We start from the raw sequence: 23,369 nt of genomic DNA, 5'->3' as shown, positions 1-23,369 counted from the left end.
CCCGACCCGGACTAGCGCCCCCACTCGCCCGGGTTACACCTGGCGGGGTGGTTGCACAAGCACGTGTACTTCATCGGGGGAGCGGGGGAATACTCAAACACTCAGATACAGCAGGTGTAACTTGCCTAAAGGCTATCAGCGATGCCGGATTACGCAAGATAATGATGCGGGGAATGCGTATGCATTTGGTCATCACGCTTGCTAACAGCCAATAGATAGATAGGTAGCCAGTTCAGACAAACTTACGTGCTGATATATAACGCGTTCCAACTATACCAACCATGTTGCGTTCCTTTATGAGAGCAACTCGCACAAGTTGGACACTTAACTATCTGAATCGAAACTGTTCATCTCGCCTCATATCTACAATGTCGAACTTAAAAGTTGATCTCACGGCCCCTAACGGCAAGAAATTCACCCTTCCTACCGGCTTATTCATCAACAACGAATTCGTGAAATCAAGCCAGAACCTCAAGATTACGAGTATCAACCCAACGTTAGTAGATCACCCTCTTAAGGCAACCAACCAATATACTAACCAAACCATGTCTAGGAATGAACAAGAGATCTGTACAGTTGAGGCTGCGAGTTCCGAAGACATTGACCGCGCGGTGGCTGCTGCTAGGGCCGCATTAAATCATGAATCATGGCGCGATATCACCGGAACTGAACGCGGTAGGATGATGTTCAAATTTGCGGACTTGATCGAACAGGAGAAAGAGATCCTAGCCACCATCGAGACATGGGATAATGGCAAACCATTTAGTTCCTCTATGGGTGACCTAGAAAGCGTCATCGAGACAATTAGGTATTACGCTGGTTACGCCGATAAGATTCACGGTGAAACTATTCCTACGATAAGTCAGAAATTTGTCTACACGTTGAAACAACCCATCGGCGTTTGCGCTCAGATCATCCCAGTAAGTGGGCTTACACGTTGACTCTCACCTCCCTATGATCAAAGTTTAGAATGCGGGTGAGCACTGACACCAGGGGTTACGTAGTGGAACTACCCTCTGGGTATGGCTTCTTGGAAACTTGGACCTGCACTGTCCTGTGGAAATACTATCGTTATGAAACCTGCAGAGCAAACCCCATTATCCATTCTGTACCTAGCGAACCTCATCGTCAAGGCAGGGTTTCCTCCCGGAGTTGTCAATATAACCAACGGATATGGCCGAGATGCTGGTCATACATTAGCCAGTCATCTAGGCGTTGACAAGATCGCCTTCACCGGTTCAACCGGGACCGGAAAGCAGATCATGAAGACTGCTAGCATCAACATGAAGAACATCACACTTGAGACTGGAGGAAAATCGCCGTTATTGGTCTTCGGAGATGCTGATATTGAACAAGCAGCGAAATGGGCTCACGGTGGAATTATGAGCAACATGGGACAAATCTGCACAGCAACTTCGCGACTGCTCGTCCAAGACACCGTATATGAAAAGTTCGTGAACGTGTTCCGAGAGGTAGTTAAAACAACTAGCAAAGTCGGAGATCCCTTTGCGGAAGACACCTTCCAAGGCCCCCAGGTAACGAAATCACAGTACGACAGGATCTTGGATTTCGTGGAATCGGGTAAGACAGAAGGCGCCACACTGACGGCCGGAGGTATCCCTTGCCCGCTGAATGGGAAGGGCTATTTCATTGAACCCACCATCTTCACTAACGTAAAGGAAAATATGAAGATTTACCGAGAAGAAGTATTCGGCCCATTCGTTGTCATCGTGCCCTTCAAGACGGAAAAGGAAGCAATCGCGATGGCGAACGATACCACATATGGGCTTGGTGCGGCCGTTCACACAAAGGATATCGAGCTTGCCCACCGCGTAGCCGCGCGCATCGAAGCAGGTATGGTCTGGATCAATTCGTCGAACGACTCCGATTTCCGCGTACCGTTCGGAGGCGTGAAGCAGAGTGGTATCGGCCGAGAGTTGGGAGAGGCCGGTCTAGCGGCGTACACGCAAACTAAGGCTATTTATGTGAACTTGGGTCAGAAGATTTAAATTTTAGAATTATTCGGTTCCGGGATTGTACGATAATGTTACTATTTGTGCCTGATGAGATGACGATCTTATCTTGTTCGTCGTGTTACGTTAGCAATAGAAGCATGACGGAAGGAATATGTAATCCCTCAAATTTTACTCTGTAGGTAGTTAGCAGTTACCTGCCTATTCCTAGGAAGTTGAAGGGATCAACATCCATCGTCTGGCTCACGTGTCTGACAGGTCCATGGTGTTTTGATTTCGGCTCCTTCCCGAATGTAGGCAGGTAGGGTATGATTGTGGCATCATCAATTGGCTTTTAACAGAACATCGTTGTGTCCTTTTGGAATCCCGGCAGATAACTGCAAGTCAGCAATTATGATCGCCTAAGCGCGTTAATATACAGAGTACAACAATATGGATACATTCCTAAGCCCTAGGCCAATTTTTAAGTTTTATTTTTCTCTTTTTGTCGCATCAATCTAATAACGTGCATTCCTTCCATGCATTGATGATTTTATTAGTGTTGATTGAGTTTATTAGCTGCGTTCCCTTCCCGTCAGTTGGATTTTTAAGTTCGCGGCACTTGAAGACACATCGTTGATTCCCGAAGAACGGTCTGACAGGACGCTAAGTACCGGTAGCTGTTAGGTAATTTTAATACTTTAAGCCGTGTAACCATAAGATATGTGCATGAGAGACTTTGATACTTTCATGGATGTATTTATTAAAAATGTTAATAAGATGTCACCTCGTACAAGCTCGTACAAACAAAACCACCTTTGCCTAGTGCCTAGTAGCAACTTAGGCTTTTCCAATTCTTCAATGGTTGGTTCAACTTGGTTGGCATGCGGCAAGACATCGTGCCATCTTGCTTGTCAACAAACAGCCAATCGGTTTAGTCCAAATATGGTAAATCATGGGGTGAAGATCACTTCCCTATTCTCATAAGTCCATCCCACACTAAAAGCAAAAGGGCTTCCTATTGCTCGCCGTGCCTGTGCTTGCTAGGCCTGCTGCTTGCCGGGTCTCCTGGCAGCCTGGGCTTTGCTGAGCTTTGCTGAGCCAGAAATATCCAGAAATAACAGCCATGAGATCCGCAAAAGGATCAACTGCCAGGGTTGCCTTAGGATTTTATTTTAATGAGCAACCCGAAAACAGATTTGCCCCTGTCCTCATTCATACATCATCGTTCAATGGGGGCTAGAATTAGCCGAATGAGACTGTGAGATTGATTGAGTATTCAGGCATTCATTCTCGATCCTTTAGATGAGAGAGGACCTGCATTAATTGACTGGCCAATCAGCTCAATCAATCTCATCAAGAACCAGATCTCTTGTCTTTCCTTCAGCAGCCACCAGGTCCGCAAGAACAGAAAATAGAAAAAAAAAAAAAAAAAAAAAGGGCAAACACCGAGGGAAACAATAAAACGTGCCCCTCCACTGCCCTACAGCTTAGGAGCAACCACACTCGTTCAAACGATCTACCCGTCCAAGCGGCTGTCAGTGCTTATCGCCTTTTTTTATCACGAACCTGTCAACCCAGACGACGGCGTGGTTTAGATATAAATAAAGTAACGTTGCGACGCGCTAGTAGGCGGATAGAGAGGGAAGGAGATCAAGGAGACCCGGATCTTGGGGCAGCTTTGGCCTATTCTTGAGCCTCCCACCCGTCCAACTTTCCGGCACCTGGCTGTCTACTAGCTGCCTATTACGGGAGTAGCTGCGCCTCTATCTAGATTCTAGATAGGACGTCTTCGGTCTTCCAACTTCTAGTTCGCCTTGCCACGAGGTCACAAACCCAGCAAACCCAGCAACTGCAGTTGGAGTTGTCGGAGACGAACAACCCACCTTGGCGCCGAATCAGCCGGCTTATTGTTGCACTTCTAAGACGCGTGCACGCCGAGGACCACTAGAGAAGATCCTAATAAGAATTCGGCATCCCGCTCCTAGACATTCATTAATACCTACATACTACGCCCTTCTCTTCGTTCTGCTTCTTGCCTCTTGTTTTTTCTTGTCCCCTTCGCCTTCGTGTTTCCCCACTCGACGCCACCATGTTGTCGAACGTCATTCTTTCATTTTTCTTGCTTACCGCCACGTCCGTTCACGCAATTTGGCCAATTCCCACAACCGTGAGCACGGGTAACTCTACTCTATGGATAGGAGAGCACCTTGCTGTTACCTATAACGGAGACCATGTATGCCTATTTTATTCCATTTCTAATAAGCGTTTCCGCTCGACCATGCCTCAAATACTAACGTAGACGTACCAGATCCCTTGGACTCGGGATTATGTAGCTTCCAAGTTCACCAGTAAAGAGATTGTAAAGGGAGGTGTATCACGTGCGCTCAAGAGCATCTTGGACTACAACTTTGTCCCGTGGAAGTTATACCCACGCATGCAACTTGAGAAGACGGAACCGCAAATCTGGAAGCCAAAGACTTACGTGTCCTGCCTCGACATCATTCAGAATGGGACAGACACGGCAAAGACGTTCAAGCCCCTTGCTGGTGATGTCGACGAGTCATACAGCTTGACCCTTGGAACTGATGGGAAGGCTAAGATCACGGCTGTATCTTCCACGGGCATTCTTCGGGGTTTGGAGACCTTCTCGCAACTGTTTTTCGAGCACTCTCAGGGTCCGATTTACACGAACTTGGCGCCCGTGCAAATAACAGATGCTCCCGAGTACGACCATCGAGGCCTTCTTCTTGACGTCTCAAGGAACTACCTTCCTCTTGATGCCATCTATCGAACTATCGACGCTCTTTCCTGGAACAAGATGAACCGGATCCACATCCATGCGACAGATTCTCAATCTTGGCCTCTAGAGATCCCTTCTCTCCCAGAGCTCCACCAGAAGGGCGCGTATGCTCGTGGAAAGACGTACTCGCCCACGGCTGTGACTGCTATCCAAACGTATGCGATCCAGCGTGGTATCGAGGTTATTTTTGAGATTGATTCTCCCGGACATTTCGGCGTAGCGGCTCTTTCGCATCCGGAGATAGTTACTGGCTGGGGTGCAGCTCCGTGGTCGTCGTATTGCGCCGAACCTCCCTGTGGCCAGATTAGACTTAACGACTCCAACGTGGACCCCTTCCTCGACGAGCTGATGGATGATCTCCTGCCTAGAGTTGCGCCATACTCGGCCTACTTCCACACAGGTGGTGATGAGGTGAACTTCAATGAATACAACCTTGACCCTTCAGTTGGCACAAACAATTCGGCAGTAGTCGTGCCTCTCCTACAGAGTTTCATCGACAAGCATCACGCAAGAGTTCGCAAAGCCGGTTTGGTACCGATGGTTTGGGAAGAGATTCCGGCTAGTTATAACGTCACCGTCGGGGACGATGTTGTGATCCAGTCCTGGCTCGGAGATGCGGCCATTAACAAGCTCACCGCCCAAGGCCACAAGGTTATTACCAGCAATTACAACTACTGGGTAAGCTTGTCTAGTTCAGGCTGTGCACTTACAACGAGTGTATTTGACTAACATCGCTTCCGTAGTATCTCGACTGTGGTCGCGGACAGTGGCTTAACTTTGCCGAGGACGCGTTTGACGAAGGCTTCCCGTTCAATGACTGGTGCACGCCATACAAGAACTGGCGATTGATCTACTCATACGACCCTCGTGGGGGCCTTACAGATGAGCAGGCGGAGCTAGTAATAGGCGGCGAGGTCGGTGCATGGGCTGAGACGATCGACGAGATTAACTTAGACAGCATCTTATGGCCGCGTGGTAGTGCGGCGGGCGAGGTGCTATGGTCTGGAAGAGTCGACGCCGCGGGAGAGAATCGCACGCAACTCGACGCCGCACCGCGCTTAGCTGAGTTCCGAGAACGCTTGGTGGCTCGAGGCATCAATGCTGAAGCTGTGCAGATGACATACTGCACACAGGGACAAGATCCCCACACGTGCGAGTTCGTATAAGGGAATTCCTCTTGTAAGGGGGACGTTAACACACTCATCATCATCATCCTTCCCAGGAGATACATAAATTGTTAGGGTCACTTAAGAACACATAGGATCCTGCCACCGCCTCATATTTGGCGACTTTCTTGTACATATTTAGACATTTTGGGTCATCAGAAAAACAGGTAAAATATGGAGGGCGAACGGATCTGGAAAGATCTAGGGCTAATAATACAGCGGCATTGCACCTCGGCTTAACGTTGCTACTTGGTTGTTTCAGCTTGGGAGTGAAACTTGGAAAGGGTGAGATTATAGCGGTGTGATATCTTACGTTCAGCACGCCGCGTAAGGGATGCGTTGATTTAAAGTTGTTGGACTAATACGTAACACGTATCGGAACCGTCCGGATAGTGTCATCAACGACGAAAGATGGTATAGCCGAAGCTATACTATACAGCTAGAGTGCCGGCATCCTACGTAAGAACTTTATGTCCACTCTATCCCTATAGATGAAGCCATGTAAGTGCTTCATGAGACGCCGGACTTGCGGGGATGACTAAAGCACGATCTACACTGCCAGGTCAAAAGTTTGAATCCGTATTGTTAAGCCTGAAGTCGCAACAAACTGTGCCAAGCCAACTATGCTAAATCGAGATAGCTCAAAGCTCCTACCACATAACGACCGTCATTAGCACTTTCATGGCTGTATACTCAAATAACTTCTTGAATATATCTTTGTTCGAACTGTAATGAGTATCAATATGTAGCTATTGACTGTAAGAATAATATGAATTTAGTTGCATTCATTTGAAAGCATTACAACCCGAGTTATAACGTGTTGAAATAAAGATGAGCCTTTTTTACACTAATCGAAAAGGGGCTGTAGTAAACCACCAGATTCCTGCCCTTTGGAAGGTTTCAAAGCGGTGCAACTTGATTTATTAGATATTATACAACTTAATATATCAATATATATAATTGTAAAAGATTTGATTCAATATTCATGAAGTTATTCAAGATATAAGAAAATTGGAAGATATTAGCTAGGATCATGAGGCTTTCAAGGTGCTAGCTCATATTGGAAATAGTGGCTTGGCGTAACGGAAGTGTGACTTCAGGCTTAACAATACGGATTCAAACTTTTGACCCGGCAGTGTAGGACTGAGTTACTCAATGGTAGTTCCCTGCTAATCAGCCGAACATGCATTAGTCCATTCGTATCCTTCCGTACCTACATGTTCCTTGTGGAGCATCGCCGGAGCCGGACTGTTTCTATCGCCCGGCTTGGCGTTTTGCCTTGAATGTTAGTCCGACGGATGTACTTTCCGCAGATTCGCACCTTGGTATGGAGCTGACATTGTGGCTAGCTAATTCTTTATCATGGCAGTAACACAAATGTAAAACATGCGTAATAGTTGCGTAGTTGAAATTTCATAAGGTGTACAGGTTCCGGCTGTTAAAATTTTCAGCTGAATATAAGCAGAACAACCAAAATGTCTATCCGAAATGCCTAACTACCTATAAGATGAAATCAATGAATATCAAGGTCGACATACAGGAATTTACGATTATGTAAGATCCTGGAGATACTAGGTAGGGTCCACGCGTTGTCCAGGTGGGCAATTATACGCCACTGGCGTCATATGCCTCTCATTCGATGCTATTCCTGGCATAACATGTAACTCACCCCGCATGATATGCACCGCCATCTTGAGCGCCTCGGTAATCCCTTTTTGGGGAACCGCTCAGTCGCTGCGAAGAATCTTCCAAGCACACTGGCATGGACATCAGCTTCTGCTGCATAATGAGCAGTCTGTGACTGGCCAAGCTTATGTTGGTTGGTGAACTTCACCACGCTAAACAACGACGGACCACTCTCCGCGGCTATAGGAGGAACCATGTCAGGCCAGAGTAACATCGCGTGAGCGGCAGAGGTGGACTCCGAATTTTCGGTACCCCGGTCTGCCGTATTATGCCACTTCCCCGACTTGATGGGCGAGCTTGCCGACACTTATCTACCTCGCTGCCCGCGGATTGCCTAGCTTCGTTGTATTCTTTATAGCATTTGCATCTCCGGGAAATGTCATGGCAAATGATGAGATAGGTGAATGTGATATATAGGTAGTCTCAATCTCATATCTCTGGATTCTTGCCCCAGAGGAAGTCGACGACTACATCCCTCTTGATATCACCATGGGGTTAATCGAAACAGCGCTGGACTATGTGTCCATTAAATCCATTCTCATCATCCTCGGGTCCATTCTGGCACTATGGATGATTTATGCCGAGATCAACGACAATATTCGACTACGCCGGCTAGGTGCGCGCGGATCAACAAGAATCAAATCCGTCCTCCCATTCGGTGCGTACTCCTACCCCCCCACCCCCCTCACTTTCCCCTATCCCAATCCTTGACACACTCTAACGAACAAAAACAGGCCTAGACGTAATCTACGAACAGATCAAATCGACGATGAAGCACAAGAACTACGAGGTCTTCGTCAAGCTCCTCAACAACGCACCCTTTTACACGGCGGAAGGCCGGCTCCTCCGGCGTCATATCGTCATGACCGCCGACCCGGAGAACATCAAAGCCATATTAGCGACGCAGTTCGCCGACTTCGGAAAAGGCGAGCAATTCCACAAGGAATGGAACGAGTTCCTCGGCGACAGCATCTTCGCGACCGACGGGCACTTATGGCATGGAAGCCGGCAGCTCCTGCGGCCGCAGTTCTCGAGAGAGCGGATCAGCGATCTACACTGTTTCGAGTCGCATCTAGAGACGTTTTTCAAAGCGATAGCGAATGGGGGCGTGTTAAATGGTGAGGAGCAGGTCGTTGATGTCGAGGCGGGGAACGGCAAGCCTTTCGATATTAGCGAGTTGTTGTTCCGGTATACGTTGGATGTCGCAACAGACTTTTTGCTGGGTATGGATACGCAGTCGCTCACGTAAGACCCCTATTCCACTTACCACCTTCATCCCATCCCTTCCCCCACTCTCAGGGGATATACCTATACAAACAGCCTATTAACACACACCCCAGCACCCCCCGCCAACCCTTCGCCGACGCATTCAACGAAGTCCAGCGCGTGCAAAACATCATTGCCCGCGCAGGTCCCCTGCGACACCTCGTGCCCATGGCCTCCTTCCGCGCCGGCCTAAAAGTTGTCAACGAATTCTGCAACCTGTATATCGAACGCGCATTACGCCTCTCCCCCGAAGAGCTCGCCTCCAAGACGAAATCCGACTCCGGGTACACCTTCCTGCACGAACTTGCCTCCTTCACACGGGACCGCAAAGTCCTTCGGGACCAAGTAATAGCCGTGCTTCTCGCAGGCCGAGACACCACCGCCGCAACGCTCAGCTTCGTTTTTTACGAACTAGGACGCCACCCCGAATTCGTGCGTAAACTCCGCCGGGAGATCGAGGGGCAAGTAGGCTGGCACAGGACGCCTACGTACGAGGACCTAAAGAGCATGAAGTACGTGCAGAACGTGATAAACGAGACATTACGGCTATACCCCGCGGTTCCGTTCAACGTACGCACAGCACTGAAAGACACCACTCTCCCGCGCGGAGGCGGGCCAGACGGCTCTCTACCCCTGGCGGTGCTGAAGGATACCGCGATAGCGTACTCCACGCTAACAATGCAACGACGACCCGACCTCTACCCCTCCTCCTCCCCCTTCTCTGAAAAGTCGGAGCTAGCGGACCCGCAGACGTTCAACCCGGACCGGTGGACGAACTGGCAGCCGAAGCCGTGGCAGTACATCCCATTTAACGGGGGCCCGCGGATCTGTATCGGCCAGCAGTTCGCGCTGACGGAGATGGCGTACGTGCTGACGCGGATATTCCAGCGGTACGAGAGGGTTGAGAGCTTTATGGTTGGCGAGCCGAAGCTTAAGGCGGAGATTGTGATTCAGCCTGGCGATGGTGTTACGGTTGCGCTTTGGGAGGCTAGAAAGGGGGAGTAAGGGGTGGTATACTAACGGAGGGGGTAAGGTATGGGCTCTTGTATTATGATGACACGACACGGATATGTATGGTTTTAGATGTAAATACTTACTTAGGTAGGTATATATGGCTTAAATTTATGGATATATTATATGTATGTTGATAGGTTCCTAACAATATCATGAAAATGGACAGATATAGATCATATCCAGTTTGAGGGAAACGGTCAAATACAAGAATATTATAAAGAGGTAAACACAAATTGATTCAAACTTTTCCGTTACTAAATGGCTAGTTATAGTAGTAGGTACCTAACAGATATCCCAGTAATGCCAGTATACCATAACACACTCCAAAGCTCCCCAGTATCTCTAAATTAGCTAGTGTCCGACTCGAACCTATTACCGACCTACCTCAAACCCACGAGTCGCATAATATGACCCGGCAAACACCATTTTATTCATCCCCACGTAGTAACCATCCGTTCCCCTTGCCCTATGCAAGAATATCACTTTCTATGTTTCCTGAGTGGTATATGGCAATTATCTGCGAGCCTGCCGCTAACGAGGGTTGAGACACACTGTGTTTAATATGGCGGAGAGTGAAAAAAAAGAGGATAAAAAAATAATAACCAGCCGTCATAGAATCATGAAATCGTGTAGAACTGGTGGGGTGCTGTTCCTGTGTATGGGGCTTCGATGATAAGTCTAGATCGCGATATTTCGCGTTTTGGGTAAACTTACGGTAAAGAAAGGCTCCGGTAATCACCGCCCGAGGTGAATTTCCTTCTCATGAACTGAAGCAAATATGGTCTCGTGCTCACATCTTTCTCTCTCTGAGATCCAGCGGGCCCCTGCGTGCCCGAAGAAACTACCGATCATGGCTGCGCAGCATGCCCATGGCACTATCCCCAGCGTAATTCTATTAGCGCTAGCTCCTATCCCCCATCCGATACAGATAGCCCAGACAAGCCATACTACGAAGACGATAACCTGATACCGGTCTCGATCTCGACGCCGGTGAACATACGAGGAAAGACAGCATCCTAGCACAAGGCAGGAGCCGAGCGCCAGTCCTGGAGACACGTGTCTCGGGAAATAGAATCGTATTATATGAAATAGAAACTCGGCGTTACCCTGGAAACCCGACATGTATCCTGTCAGCATGGAGGTTGACCAGCAATTAGGGAAGAGCGGCAGGTACGGACATCGGTATTTGTAGCGAGATCGTCTCGCGATGATTCTACCTGGTCGATGTAGCAGGTGGTGACAAGACTACAAGCAGTGGCTGGAAGTAGCTCGGCTAGTTGGGATAGTGGTGATTCTTTTAACGATCGGGAGTTTGACTTGAGACAGACCTGGTCTCCGAAGAGTTCGAAAGAGTGACATGATGCTGAGTACATCTGCGTAATTGAGGAAATAGGATGACGGAAAAAAAGCAATAGCTTTCATACGTCAAATATCTTGTTCGGTGGTCGCAATAGGGCGGGGGAAAACCACTGGCAACGGTCTGCATATCCGGATCCTTATAGCTTGAAAAGTGAGCTACGGTGATCTGCCCCTATGCTCGAATCCAAGCCAATGAGTACGTAGGACGTCTCTGTATCTCGTAGCGGAATCCTAGGAAAGCAGGCTATCGGTAAAGCCAGCTTGACGTAGCTTAGATCACACCACCATATCTTATTGAAAATGTAATGTTACCATGCGTCGTATCAGTCGGGCCCCGAGGGGCGCAGTGATTTGCATCTGTATGAACCTACGCCCCGATGCTAGGCTAATTGTGAGGCAGTACGATGCCTTGCCCAATAAGGTGCTTACGATACCCCATGAAATATTTCGGTGAATCGCGTTTCGGTGAGCACATACTGGAGAACAAAAGTTAGGCGAACTATGTGAACTAAATTCATTAGCAAGAGCATATAACGCGTGCACCGCCCTAGGTTGTTTAAGAGCCCTCCTGTGGCACAACAGCAGAGACTGCCCTAGGCTTTGGGCTGCCATGCAGCAGCGCTCGTTAATACCGTCGAAGCAGGCTCCCCAGATCGGTCCTCTGTAGAAGCTGCTCATATTGGGTAACGGCTGGTAAGAGAATAGCAGTGCCTATTATAAAGTCTTGGGGCAGCACTTTGCTGATGCGCTCAAGTCTAGTCTTATTCATTCGAGGCTGGTTGCTCCTATTCGCTCGTTGTTTCCTTATTCATGATACACATTAACGGGAGACGCTCATCATATTCCTCTAGTACTCTGTGCTTTCAATATGGCTGACACACGCAGCCTCATGTTCGTTTGGGAATGGTTAGCCGCCACTGATACCAAACTTGGGCATCTGTGCAGAGTTCTGTCTCGGGGCTTCATGATAGGCACGGCTATTCTCTTACCAGTCGTTACCCAATATGAGAACAGTTTCTACAGATTTCTGTAGGGTGCCTCGCTCTTTGTCGCTAAAGTTGAGTTCTGCTGACGGAGTCAGAGTTTCATGTATTTTTATGGTTGCGACGTTTGCCCACTTTGCTTTTAACTGGGAAGGGGTCAAAAGGCAGGTACTACACCACATCATAACTTCAGACGCAGGGCTTATGAGTCACCAGATATGCCCTCTTTGCCCTGGCTACAATGTTCTTGTCTGGACTCGCCACAGTACCCTTTTCCAAGGCTTCGGTACCTTTGCTGCTTGATCGTCTTCCGATCTTGATCATGATGACGGGTCTCTGGATCGAAGAAATTCCTAGGTTCGTACGTCACTCAGCAGTCAGAAGGCTTCCTGATATCTCATGCTGGGTAGGTTATTCAAACGCTTAATGACAGATCCTCGATTTGTGCCACCGGACGTGGGCTCCGAACCTGACAGAGACCCGGTCCTCCCCACACTCGATCATGATAAGGAACTATTCGCTCATATGGATGGTGCTGAGAGGGAGCAATTTAATACACTGAGTCAGGTCTCTTCGGATATATCCCTATCGCATGTTGGATCTGGGAAGCTTCCATCATCCTGTGATACGATGACGCGTGCCTTCTGGCCTGATCTACTGGACCGGAGCGACAAACGCAGAGAGAGCGACGGGGATGAGGACGAAGGTTAATGTTATTGGAAATTGCCCTTTTCTTGCTGATGATTCAACGTCGTCTTTTAGAGCATTTCGACAAGATTCGCTAAACGGGATGACTGACGCTGCCCCAGCTGTCTCAACCCAACGGAAATACGGAAATGCATCGGATGACATAGGCCATACCATAGAATGATCTGCTGTGAGTTTAATTCATACACATCCGAGATATTTGCTGCCTATTGTTAAGGACAGCTAGCTTATGTGTCTTTGGATGCTGCGCTAAGCATTCGATAGAGCAAATTCTAAGGCGAAACACCATCTATATTCAAGTGCGTGCCAGGATCAACTTTCTTCGGTCTCAGCTAGTTGATTATACTCGACCGTTTGATTGTCTTCGGCAGAGATGGTGTTGAAGGGCCATGCAACAAACATCTCGAGAAACCGATATATGTTGTAGGGAAAGGCCTGAGATGTTTAAAGATACAGTATTAAACCTGACTCGTTTTAAGCCGAGTATTTTGTGTACCTAGGTAGATAGACTGCTAGGTATTTTGTTGTTGTTGATGCTACCTCTACCATGGAAGTAAGAGAAGCTTGTACTTAGTAAGGACTCACGCGACGTCGATCTCTTCGGACGGGGTCTTCGCGATGCCTTGGATAATAGTACGAATTAGGTAGTGATAGAGAGCAAATGAAAGGGGCGGAGAGAATGAAGAGATGACGTTAGTTTAATATCAATAGCCTTTCTCAGATCTCGATAAGAACTTTACGTGATCGTACCTTCCCGGCCGAGCCCAAAACATCGGTTTCAATTCCCAGGCAGTCGGCTCACGGCATCTTGCTTCAGCCTCCAGCCACCACTAAAGGAAAAAGAAAAAAACTTCCCAGCCACATTATTTGTCCGGTACTAATGTCCGGACCCATTATACGTTTGCTCTAAACCGTATTAAGTAGGAGCTAGCTATGCCAGCCACTCATCTTGGCGTTTAATTGCGACCACTGACAGGCTCATTTAAATCGAATTGACTTTGAAGTGGGGCGTCACCAATGACATTTCAACATTACAACGGTAAAACCGCCAACTTATCATGCCCAGCGTGCCATGGAAACACCCATCTCACCTACTTGACCTACCGCACACCTTGCTTTGGCCAGCACACACTTACATCTCGTATTCCAGTGCCTGACCTTGTCATCCCACTTCGTTCTATTACTTGGCAGTAGCTTTTTTTTCTTGTAGCTCGAGATGACGACGATACGTCAACGTAGGGTGGCACATGGGCCATATGTGCACCATCATATATTAGGTGGTTGGACTACACCTGAACTCCAACCCTTTCCCCGAGCTTCTTATTACCCTTAGCAGCTACCTGCATGACTTTTGTAACCTTAGAATATATCTCTTACCTTTTTTGTAATTATTTTTGTGCCTCATAGCATTGTACATACAGATACAACATACTGGCAGATCACTCCCGATCTGTGTGATTCTACCCGAGACCTTGCTTCTGCATCAGTGTAACGATCTACTCCGAGTATCGAGTCGGGGTTTAGGAATTCACGCCTCTGCACCCGCATCTTCCTATCTATACTATTTTGATATCCCTACAGATGCATATCCGAACAATGATGGCTTCGCCATTGAAGTATGTCGCAGTCGCGGCAGCTCTACTTTCAGGTAGAGCTATAGCCCAGACATACTCGTCTTGCAATCCTCTATCGAGCTCATGTAAGTTGATTCTTCCCTATCCCCTCATTGGTAGCTTTTCAATGGCTTACCCCTCTTAGCTTGTCCGGCGGATACTGCCCTTGGTATGGCTATCGATGTCGACTTTACGCAAGGGGAGGTAAACTCGTTCACATCCTCGGGCGGCACACCAACATACGGCTCGGACGGCGTAACATTCACAGTTAGCAAGAGTGGCGACTCACCACAGCTTGCCTCTGTCTTCTACATCATGTTTGGCCGTGTCGAAGTAGTACTAAAATCGGCCCCGGGCGCCGGTATCGTATCGTCTTTCGTGCTCCAATCCGACGACCTAGACGAGATCGACTGCGAATGGTTAGGCGCGGACGCCACCGAGATGCAATCCAACTATTTCGGAAAGGGACAAACCACCTCTTATAACCGCGGACAGTTCCACGAGATGGGGAATAACCAAGATGGCTTCGTTACATACATAATAGATTGGACAAGTGAAAGGATCGTCTGGACTATTGACGGGACGGTGGTGCGGACACTTACATCGTCGGATGCCGAGACGAACCAATACCCTCAGACACCGATGAAGATCAAGTTCGGCGCATGGTCCGGTGGCGATTCGAGCAATGCCGCAGGCACGATATCATGGGCACGTGGTCCTACCGATTACACCAAGGGGCCATTTAGCATGAGCGTGAAGACTCTAAAGGTTACGGATTACAGCACGGGCTCGTCCTATAGCTACGGCGATACATCCGGCGCCTGGACGTCAATTAAGTCTAACGGAGGTTCGATCAACGGTAACTTGGGGAATGCCGGTACTCTGACCACCACCGCGGTTGCTAGCGGCTCAACCTCGACCGGGTCGGCTAGTGTTCCCGCGGGGGGTATTGGCGGTACAAGCACCAACACCGCTAACTCCAACCTACCTTCAGGTTGGAGGATGACGCCGGAGGGGAAGATAGTGCCGTCTAGTTCGACTTCTTTACGTAGGTTGCAGCCATTCCCTTGTTCTAGATCTTTTCGCATCTATTTAAATACGGAACTAACGTGCAACTATTTAGGCCCCGTCTTTCCATTCGTCTTCGTCTTCAGCCTCTGTGCTACTCTCGCTGGCCGGAGATTCTGGCCGTGAGGCATCATCTTCATAAGCTTATTAATATGAGTAGCAAGATGCATTTTTCTATCTTGCTATCTTCAGAAATGTCTACCGACATTACACTCGCTCAATTCCGAGTCCCCAGATCGAGTTGTACGATAAGTTAGCCTGTTGTCAAGGATATTGAACATCCTTACATAACTTAGGCGGACCACAGCTTTAAAGAGGACGTTCTACGGGTTACCGACAGCCCGTTTGAGCAAAAAACTGGTGCAACGCTATCACGTCATAGCCCCAAAACGAAGAAAACCGTCTCACTAGCAGTGATAACACTGACTTGGATTGCACCCCACGGAACTTTTGACGAGGCTTGAGATGTCAAATATAGGGCGCACATCTAAGTGCACATTATGGGGTTATATAAAGAGAGGGAACTAATAGATTTGTAATAGATATTAGCCCAGGCATGATAAGGAGTTGTTGGTTGATTTTAGGCAAGACAGCGGCGCATAGCATGGGAGCAAATGTTTGTTGAGAACGAATCTGAACGAGCCATGAGGAACTGAGGAACCACTATAGATAGAGCATGACAAGGTATCATAGATAGGGCGTAGGTGTTTGACATCCGATCACGAAGACACATAGCGTCCATTGCCTCATTATAGACATTCCACACAACGTAACTCTTATCTAATAATTCCCACTTTTGAGTAGACGTGGACGTTGTCAATTGACGAAAGTCGGATATGACGAATATATATTGGCATTCGGTGAGATTTGGGGATAGTTACGAGATAGAAATGCTGAATTCCACACATGACCTAAATGGTAACAGATAGTGTGCAATTGGGCGATGAGATTGGTAGGTCGAGGCCGGCTACAATCGGCCGGGTTTCCACTATCGTTCCCCCGTTATCGCACCGAGGACCCGTGATTACGGGGAACAAAGGGTAGCTGCACCTGGTGCAGTCACAGCTACGTAGCCATTACTGCTTTCAGATTTATATAAGAATTAAGATTTAGACGTATCATAATCAAAATGTACAATATACCGAGGTCTGTCATTTCCAAACAAATACATATACAAAAGACAATAGGGATTAAAAGGGGTTTCCTGTGTAATACAATGGCAACTAGCACACTCTCGTCCTTATCTCAAGTTCACCAGGCTCAAAGTCCTGTACTCACTACCACAACCCGTTCATTCTCCGCCGCCTCTCCGCGTCAGCAACCCTCCAACGTCGGAAATGTGGGACTAGCGGAGCAAGATACCATCGTCAGCCAGCAGGCTCACGAGCCGTTGACCATCAATGGAATCAAGGCGCGGAGAGCGAAGGCCGGGAAGCTGATCGCCCCGACCGCCTCTTACTCGGACAGTGATATGTTCAAGTCTCCCGTGAGACCCGTCTTTCTTTCTCATACCCACCTTGAGAAATATGAGTTATCTCACTAACACGAAATAGCATGCCCTCAGTAAACCCAAAGCAAAACGCTGGGACCGTAAGTGACCTCATCTTACCTACCTAAACTCCCACTCATTCACACCCACCCATTCTAACAACCCCCCCAGACATCCTAACCGAAGAAGCCGTCTCCCGCAAACCCTGCAACCTAAAACAAGCCGCCAAGCACCTCAAAAAACCCGGCCTCATCTCGCTGGGCGGGGGTCTCCCCTCCGCCTCCAACTTCCCCATCGACCACATCAGCATGCACGTCCCGGCGCCCCCCAGCTTCGAAAGCGGGGACTCGGCCACCGCTCATGCGGGGAAATACGACGTCGCGAAGGACGAGAACGGGGGCGTGTACGATCTCGCCATAGCGCTGAACTACGGACAAAGCGTAGGGTCTGCGCAGCTGCTAAGATGGGTCACCGAGCACACGGAGCTGACGCACGCGCCGCCGTACGGGGACTGGAGATGCGCGCTGACGATCGGGAGCACGGGGGCGCTGGAGCAGGCTTTCCGGATGCTGTGTGATCGCCGCAGAGGCGACGCCGTGTTGACGGAGGAATACAGCTTCTCGACCGCGCTGGAGACGGCGGCGCCGTTGGGGATTAAAGTGTTTGGCGCGAAGATGGACGGGGAGGGGTTATTGCCCTCGAGCATGGATGAGATTCTGGGGGGTTGGGATGAGGCGAAGAGAGGCGCGAAACGGCCGACGGTTTTGTACACGGTGCCGTCGGGGCAGAACCCCACTGGGGCGACGCAGAGCGCGCAGAGGAGACGCGAGGTTTATGAGGTTTGTCGGAAGTATGATGTTTATATCCTTGAGGACGAGCCGTATTATTACCTCCAGATGCAGCCGTATACCTCTACCACCCCCCACGATCACACTAGGCCGGCTCGGGTCGATGAGGTCCCGCCGCCTGCGACTATAGAAGAATTCCTCGAGGGTCTGGTTCCTAGCTTACTTAGCATGGATGTAGACGGACGGGTGATGCGGATGGATTCGTTCAGCAAAGTCGTTGTGCCGGGGTCGCGGGTGGGCTGGATCACGGCGAGCGAGCAGATTGTCGAGCGGTATATCCGACACGCGGAGTGCTGCAGCCAGGGCCCCAGCGGGCTCTCGCAGCTTATGATGTACAAACTCGTGGATGAGACCTGGGGGCACGAAGGGTACTTGAAATGGCTCATGCATATACGGCTCGAGTACACGCGTCGGCGGAATACTATCTTAGCCGCGTGTGAAGAGTACCTGCCTCGGGAGATCGTGAGCTGGGTACCGCCGGCCGCCGGCATGTTTGTAAGTCTCGTTTCCTCCTTCTTTAACTCTAGACTCAGCGCTAACACTGCACAGCTCTGGCTCCAAGTGGACCACACCCAACACCCCCAAGCCGCCACAAAATCTATCCTCGAGATCGAGGAAGACATCTTCAACTCCTGCATCGACAAAGGCGTCCTCGCCATCCGCGGGTCCTGGTTCCGCGCGGAGCAGGACGTGCCACCAAGCGGCCTCTTCTTCCGCACAACCTACGCCGCCGCGTCCGAGGACGACATGGCGCGTGCCATCGAGCGGTTCGGCACCGCCGTGCGTGAGAGCTTTGGTCTCGCTTCTCAATAGATTTATCCGGAACGGTATCGGTATCGGTCAACGGGAACTGGAAGTTTTGTCGGGGAAAAAACGGGGGTTGGGGTGGGGGAACTGGGACTCGAAGACCGGACTGGTGGTGGCTGCATTATTTATCGTCCGGGAATCGGGATACAGCATAGCTAGATGAAGTCCATTGGGAGTTGGTGTTAGCATGTTATCGTACATAGCATTTACGCCGCAGGTACCTGAGTTAACAACTAGAGACTTTTGCATAACATCAATAGCTTCTTAATAACTCATTAGCATAGAGTTCGAAGCAAATTTACCTTATACGCTGACGCCCTCTACGATGTCGTGCGACCTGATTAATCTTCTACAGCCAGCCACAATTACCTCATCACTTCCTACCTAAGAGATAGTATGCATGGAAATCACTTCAGCACCTTAGAACGGAATAAACAATGCATCGCTTTGTATTTTTGTCTGCCTTGGATGGTTACATCTCGAGTAAAATCTCAATCCGAACTGTCGCCAATCCGGCCGCTCACACCCCCTAGAATGCACCGCACCGCGCCATGCTGAATACCTGGTCCAATCCGATCATAAATGTTGATCGTGGCAGGTCATGCCGTTTTTTTCTCGCCCCCTCTGTAAATCTTAAGCCCCTCCCCCCGAAATACCTTGCCAACATTTTCTTTTCCCGTCTGGTCTTAAATACTCTAGACGTTAACGATGAACAAGGCGGGTATGTGTTAATACAAGGAATATGGATGATCCAAGACCGCCCTTAAAACTCCCAATGGTCATCATCCTCCACGGACTTAATAGCCCAATTAAACTTCTCACGTAGGGTCTTAGAGAAGAACTTCTCAATAGGAACGTCAAACTTCTTTGCGAAGACTACGGTGAGACGAGGATCAATGTAGTTCTAGGTTAAATGTTAGCTTCGGATGAATCAAGACGTGATTAAGTTGACTTACGATCTTAGAGGTGCCTAGAGCGACCTCCTTGTTACCATCACGGTCGGCGGCCTGGAGTTCTAGTGTTCGTATGCGTTCTTCGATCTTCTGAATGTTTCCTTCAATCTTATCAACTGTGGGGCCTCTTCCTTCGGCTTCGACCTTCTTAGACTTGTTCTCTTTCTTAAATTTCTTCGCAAGGTCATCTGCAACCTGGAGACGCTCCTTAAGTTCCTTATCAGGCATGATCTTCTCTCCGTCCTCTTGACGTTTTTGGTTGTCCTTCTCAAACTTCTTCTGAATCTTCGTTCGTTGCTCTTCGACAAGGAAGCTCTGGTGCTCCAGTATCCAAGCCTCGTCGAGCTCTGCGTCCTGCTGGAAAAAGTCGGCGCCCTTCTTCTTCTTCTGCTTCGGATCGACGTCCAAGAGCATCATCTTGTTACGCCACTTTTGGTACTTAAGACCCTTGATTCGATCACCAAGCTTCTCCATTTGCGCTTCGTGACCCGCGCCCACAGTCCGCTTGTGATTACAAAGAATAGCAACCTCACGATTGCAATCGTTGTACAGCTTGATTTTCTCAGCCATAGTAGCGCTGGAAACCTTCAAATCCCTGAGTAGATTTGACATGGTGTAAGAAGCGTTGTATGTACGGAAAACCTTTGCAGTCAATCCTTGCATGTAAGACGAGAGATGCTTGTTTAACTGAGTGGTAGTGAGACGATCAAAGATATCGTCACCTTCCTTCTTTGGGGGTTTCTTGAAAACTCGCAAGTTCTTGAATACTTGTCGGTCGACAGTAACTTCATCGTAGAACCTGATACTGTCTTTACCTAAGAAGTCGAAGATGACTGTGTTGGGTTCTCGAAGTGTTACGTGTTCGTACTTGAGTGAACAACAACCAACAGTCTCGGCTTCATTCTCAGTATCTTTCTCGTTACCAGCTCTCAAGGCAAACTTATCGATCAAGTACACAGCGGTGGCTCGTTGACGATCAGCCATAGATTCTGCTTTGAGATCCTTGGTGTAATCCTTGCGGATCTTCGCAATGTGCTTTTTCAGTTCTCGAGCTTTCTCGAACTTCTTGAAGTCGCTCTGTCCTTTGACAGCGCTAGTAGCTCCTAGCATGACATACTTGTATGAGCCGTTGATGTTCTCTTGCCACATTGCTAACCATGTAGCCTTGTTATCATGCTGAACGGCCTTCCACTTGTGGCCTTCAGGTGGTGGGGGGACCATCGAATCCTTCCCAATATTGATAGTAATTTGCTCGGGCAAAACACGCTTCTTGACCTTACCGGTCTTGGGGTGTTCACCACGACCACGGAAAAGGCCGGGAGGTTCGACTCTGAAGTTGCCAACTTTCTCTTTACGACCGTCCCATTTGCAGAACATGTAGGGAGCCTCAGCCTTGTCCCTTTCGGCCTTCTCGGCTTTCTTTTCGGCAGCTGGACGTGCTTTCTTGGCCTCATTCTTAGCATGGTAGTATTCGAAGATAGGCTTGAAGTCTAGTTTAGTAAACTCCTTGATGTTAACCTTCTTTCCATGTCGATCCGTCGCGCCGCCCGTTCGATCAAGGATCTCCGTGAAGTCAATAAAGAAGTTCTTCTGGAACGTGGGATTCTCGACGTTGTGGGTCGAGTTAAGCATAGCACCAAAGAAACCGGCTACCTCTTCGGCCTCGACATGAAGATTGACAGGAGTGCCATCATAAATGAGCTTGATGTTCTTCGGTAGAGGTTCATACTCTGGGGGGAAAAGGACACCGTTGTGTTCAAGGGTAGTCCACTTAACGCTGTCATCTTCTTTTTTGGGAGCATCCCACCAGCGGTACTCTGCCTCCTCGTCCTCAGCGTCGCCGTCTCCAGGTTCTTCACTCACTTCCTTCTTAGCCTTCTTGGCAGGAGTCTTCTTGACGGGAGTAGGTTTTTCGGACTTGGCTTTGGTCTTACCGACAGCAGTCTTGACCTTCTTACGAATAGGTTGATCGGAATCAGATTCTTCTTTCTTCATACCGTTCGGCTTGCTCTTTCCGTTAACGCCGTTGGATGGCCGTTTCTTGCCCTTTGCACCCGCTAAAGGCACATCGTCATCCGACTCGTCCTTAACGATCTTCTTAGGAGTAGGCTTCTTCAATTTAGATTCGCTTGCACGGATAGCCTTGGCATCCTTCTCCGCGTTCTTCTCGATGGCCTTTCTCTTGGAAGCAAGTTTTGCATTCAGCGGCTGATCATCATCGGAATCTTCAGCCATGGCAGTTTCATCGGCAGCGGGTGGAAGTTTGACTTTTCGCTTGCTAAGAACTTCGTCATCGGAATCATCGACCTTGACTTTCTTTTGACGCTTCGCCTAACTCGTAAGTTAGCACAGTTTTTCCGGCTCTTCGCGTCACTGACCCGATTAAAAAGAAGGGAAACGTACCAATCGACCGTCTTCAGAATCTGAATCGTCCTTGTAGCTCACATGGTTTATCGAGGCACGCGACTTGCGCTTTCCGTTACCATTCGTGTGTGGAGATGCATCATTGTTAACTGGACCATTGCGAATGGACACGGGGGCGGGCTTCGCTTTGGTGGAGGTACGGCGATCCATAGCTTTGTCTTCGGCTTTCGAGATAGTAGAAGATGAAACTATTAGACGGAAATATATTAGCAAGAGCGAATCCGAGAAAAATATTCAAGGTCATATTGGCTCAAGTTTGCTTGGCACAAAAGGGAAGAAGCGTGAATTTGTCACGTCAAAACGGCGCGAAAAAATGTAGGAAAATGTAGGAACAAAGAAAGTAGATCAAGTATGGAAGAAATAGGGAAAATAAATACTTACGTTGGCCGTTAGTTCTCGCCAGAGGCATATCGTCGTCAGAGTAGTCGGAAGACATGTTGAGCGCGTGAGGTGTGCGAGGTCGGGAGTGATCAAGAGGTAGGTGGTAAGTATGTTAAAGGTTTGGACGGGAAATGGGATTGTTTTCAGTTGAAGTGACGAAGGATGCGAATGAAGGTGGCGCAAAGTTGGATTAAGAAAGAGAGAATGCGATTTTAGAAGTGGTAGAAGGGTGGATTACACCGTAGTGCACCACCCCGATCTATGAGATGGAAGGTACAGACAAGCAGGGAGGATGAAGAAGAGAGAGAAATGGTGAGATTAGAAGGGGAAAAGTCAGAGTCGATGAGTGAAAGACTTGAGAAGAAGAGAAGGCTTCATTGGAAGTCTAGCCGTTAGCCACCAATCGTGTCCGCTGTGGATCCTATTGGCCAGCTATTGTCCTAAATAGTGGAGATTATGTACGAAAATGTACGTATTGGACTGGGTAGGAAGAATCCAAGAAGTCCAAAGAATGCCCCGTTATGCCTGTTGGCCCTGTTGTCCTGTTGCGGTACGCCGGATCGTCTGTTCGCCTGGTTGCCAGGTGGTAGATGGTAGGGGAAAGAAAAATTGTTAGTGAAATGGGTTACTGCTGGGTCTTGGGTTCACTACTAGGTTAGTAGCGCGGTAAAGATAGGTCTTGATTAAGTAATATGAGGTGGGTCAAGTTGAATTTGCCTTTTGACTAATAACGAATCCGTTATCCAACTGGTCCAACTGGCACTGTGGCTGCTGGTTGCGTGGATAACGGGCAGTTACAGGGTGCAGGGTATGTAGTACAGACAGACAAGGTGCTGCGCTACACTGTGC

General features: G+C 48.8%; 8 protein-coding genes across 8 annotated transcripts; 6 read left to right on the top strand and 2 right to left on the bottom strand.

The window, feature by feature from the left end:
- Positions 1–368: 368 nt before the first annotated feature.
- GGS22DRAFT_184074 (aldehyde dehydrogenase) lies at positions 369–2,009 on the top strand (the record flags this gene model as incomplete). Its single annotated transcript, XM_047964151.1, has 3 exons — positions 369–496; positions 554–920; positions 1,005–2,009. The coding sequence occupies 3 exons, from the start codon at positions 369–371 to the stop codon at positions 2,007–2,009; spliced, it is 1,500 nt and encodes a 499-aa protein (XP_047824562.1).
- A 1,367-nt stretch (positions 2,010–3,376) lies between these two features.
- Positions 3,377–6,380, top strand: GGS22DRAFT_17725 (glycoside hydrolase family 20 protein). The gene is made up of 3 exons (XM_047963501.1): positions 3,377–4,188; positions 4,264–5,433; positions 5,499–6,380. The coding sequence occupies exons 1-3, from the start codon at positions 4,045–4,047 to the stop codon at positions 5,919–5,921; spliced, it is 1,737 nt and encodes a 578-aa protein (XP_047824561.1). The 5' UTR covers positions 3,377–4,044; the 3' UTR covers positions 5,922–6,380.
- Positions 6,381–7,646: 1,266 nt separating this feature from the next.
- On the top strand, positions 7,647–10,015 carry GGS22DRAFT_151689 (cytochrome P450 52A11). The gene is made up of 3 exons (XM_047959536.1): positions 7,647–8,265; positions 8,342–8,852; positions 8,948–10,015. Exons 1-3 carry the CDS (start codon positions 8,097–8,099, stop codon positions 9,876–9,878), a joined length of 1,611 nt encoding a protein of 536 aa, XP_047824560.1. The 5' UTR covers positions 7,647–8,096; the 3' UTR covers positions 9,879–10,015.
- Positions 10,016–10,076: 61 nt separating this feature from the next.
- On the bottom strand, positions 10,077–12,275 carry GGS22DRAFT_151687 (uncharacterized protein). The gene is made up of 5 exons (XM_047959535.1): positions 12,006–12,275; positions 11,724–11,939; positions 11,066–11,302; positions 10,602–10,994; positions 10,077–10,539 (listed from the first exon to the last, which is right to left on the bottom strand). Exons 2-4 carry the CDS (start codon positions 11,922–11,924, stop codon positions 10,623–10,625), a joined length of 810 nt encoding a protein of 269 aa, XP_047824559.1. The 5' UTR covers positions 11,925–11,939; positions 12,006–12,275; the 3' UTR covers positions 10,077–10,539; positions 10,602–10,622.
- GGS22DRAFT_17701 (uncharacterized protein) lies at positions 12,020–13,179 on the top strand. The gene is made up of 5 exons (XM_047963482.1): positions 12,020–12,275; positions 12,328–12,393; positions 12,446–12,586; positions 12,640–13,106; positions 13,164–13,179. Exons 1-4 carry the CDS (start codon positions 12,115–12,117, stop codon positions 12,938–12,940), a joined length of 669 nt encoding a protein of 222 aa, XP_047824558.1. The 5' UTR covers positions 12,020–12,114; the 3' UTR covers positions 12,941–13,106; positions 13,164–13,179.
- Positions 13,180–14,018: 839 nt separating this feature from the next.
- GGS22DRAFT_151674 (glycoside hydrolase family 16 protein) lies at positions 14,019–16,494 on the top strand. The gene is made up of 3 exons (XM_047959534.1): positions 14,019–14,636; positions 14,696–15,598; positions 15,674–16,494. The coding sequence occupies exons 1-3, from the start codon at positions 14,519–14,521 to the stop codon at positions 15,742–15,744; spliced, it is 1,092 nt and encodes a 363-aa protein (XP_047824557.1). The 5' UTR covers positions 14,019–14,518; the 3' UTR covers positions 15,745–16,494.
- Positions 16,495–16,699: 205 nt separating this feature from the next.
- Positions 16,700–19,068, top strand: GGS22DRAFT_151670 (PLP-dependent transferase). Its single transcript, XM_047959533.1, has 4 exons — positions 16,700–17,104; positions 17,172–17,208; positions 17,279–18,450; positions 18,505–19,068. The coding sequence occupies exons 1-4, from the start codon at positions 16,748–16,750 to the stop codon at positions 18,766–18,768; spliced, it is 1,830 nt and encodes a 609-aa protein (XP_047824556.1). The 5' UTR covers positions 16,700–16,747; the 3' UTR covers positions 18,769–19,068.
- A 125-nt stretch (positions 19,069–19,193) lies between these two features.
- Positions 19,194–23,104, bottom strand: GGS22DRAFT_151668 (uncharacterized protein). The gene is made up of 4 exons (XM_047959532.1): positions 22,521–23,104; positions 22,119–22,327; positions 19,719–22,046; positions 19,194–19,666 (listed from the first exon to the last, which is right to left on the bottom strand). Exons 1-4 carry the CDS (start codon positions 22,573–22,575, stop codon positions 19,526–19,528), a joined length of 2,733 nt encoding a protein of 910 aa, XP_047824555.1. The 5' UTR covers positions 22,576–23,104; the 3' UTR covers positions 19,194–19,525.
- Between the last annotated feature and the right edge of the window lie 265 nt (positions 23,105–23,369).

The sequence above is a fragment of the Annulohypoxylon maeteangense genome (assembly GCF_022496945.1).
Source record: "Annulohypoxylon maeteangense strain CBS 123835 unplaced genomic scaffold GGS22scaffold_1, whole genome shotgun sequence".
In the NCBI taxonomy this organism is placed as follows: domain Eukaryota; kingdom Fungi; phylum Ascomycota; class Sordariomycetes; order Xylariales; family Hypoxylaceae; genus Annulohypoxylon; species Annulohypoxylon maeteangense.
Note: the sequence above shows the minus strand (reverse complement) of the source record. Positions and strands in the feature narration are given on the sequence as shown.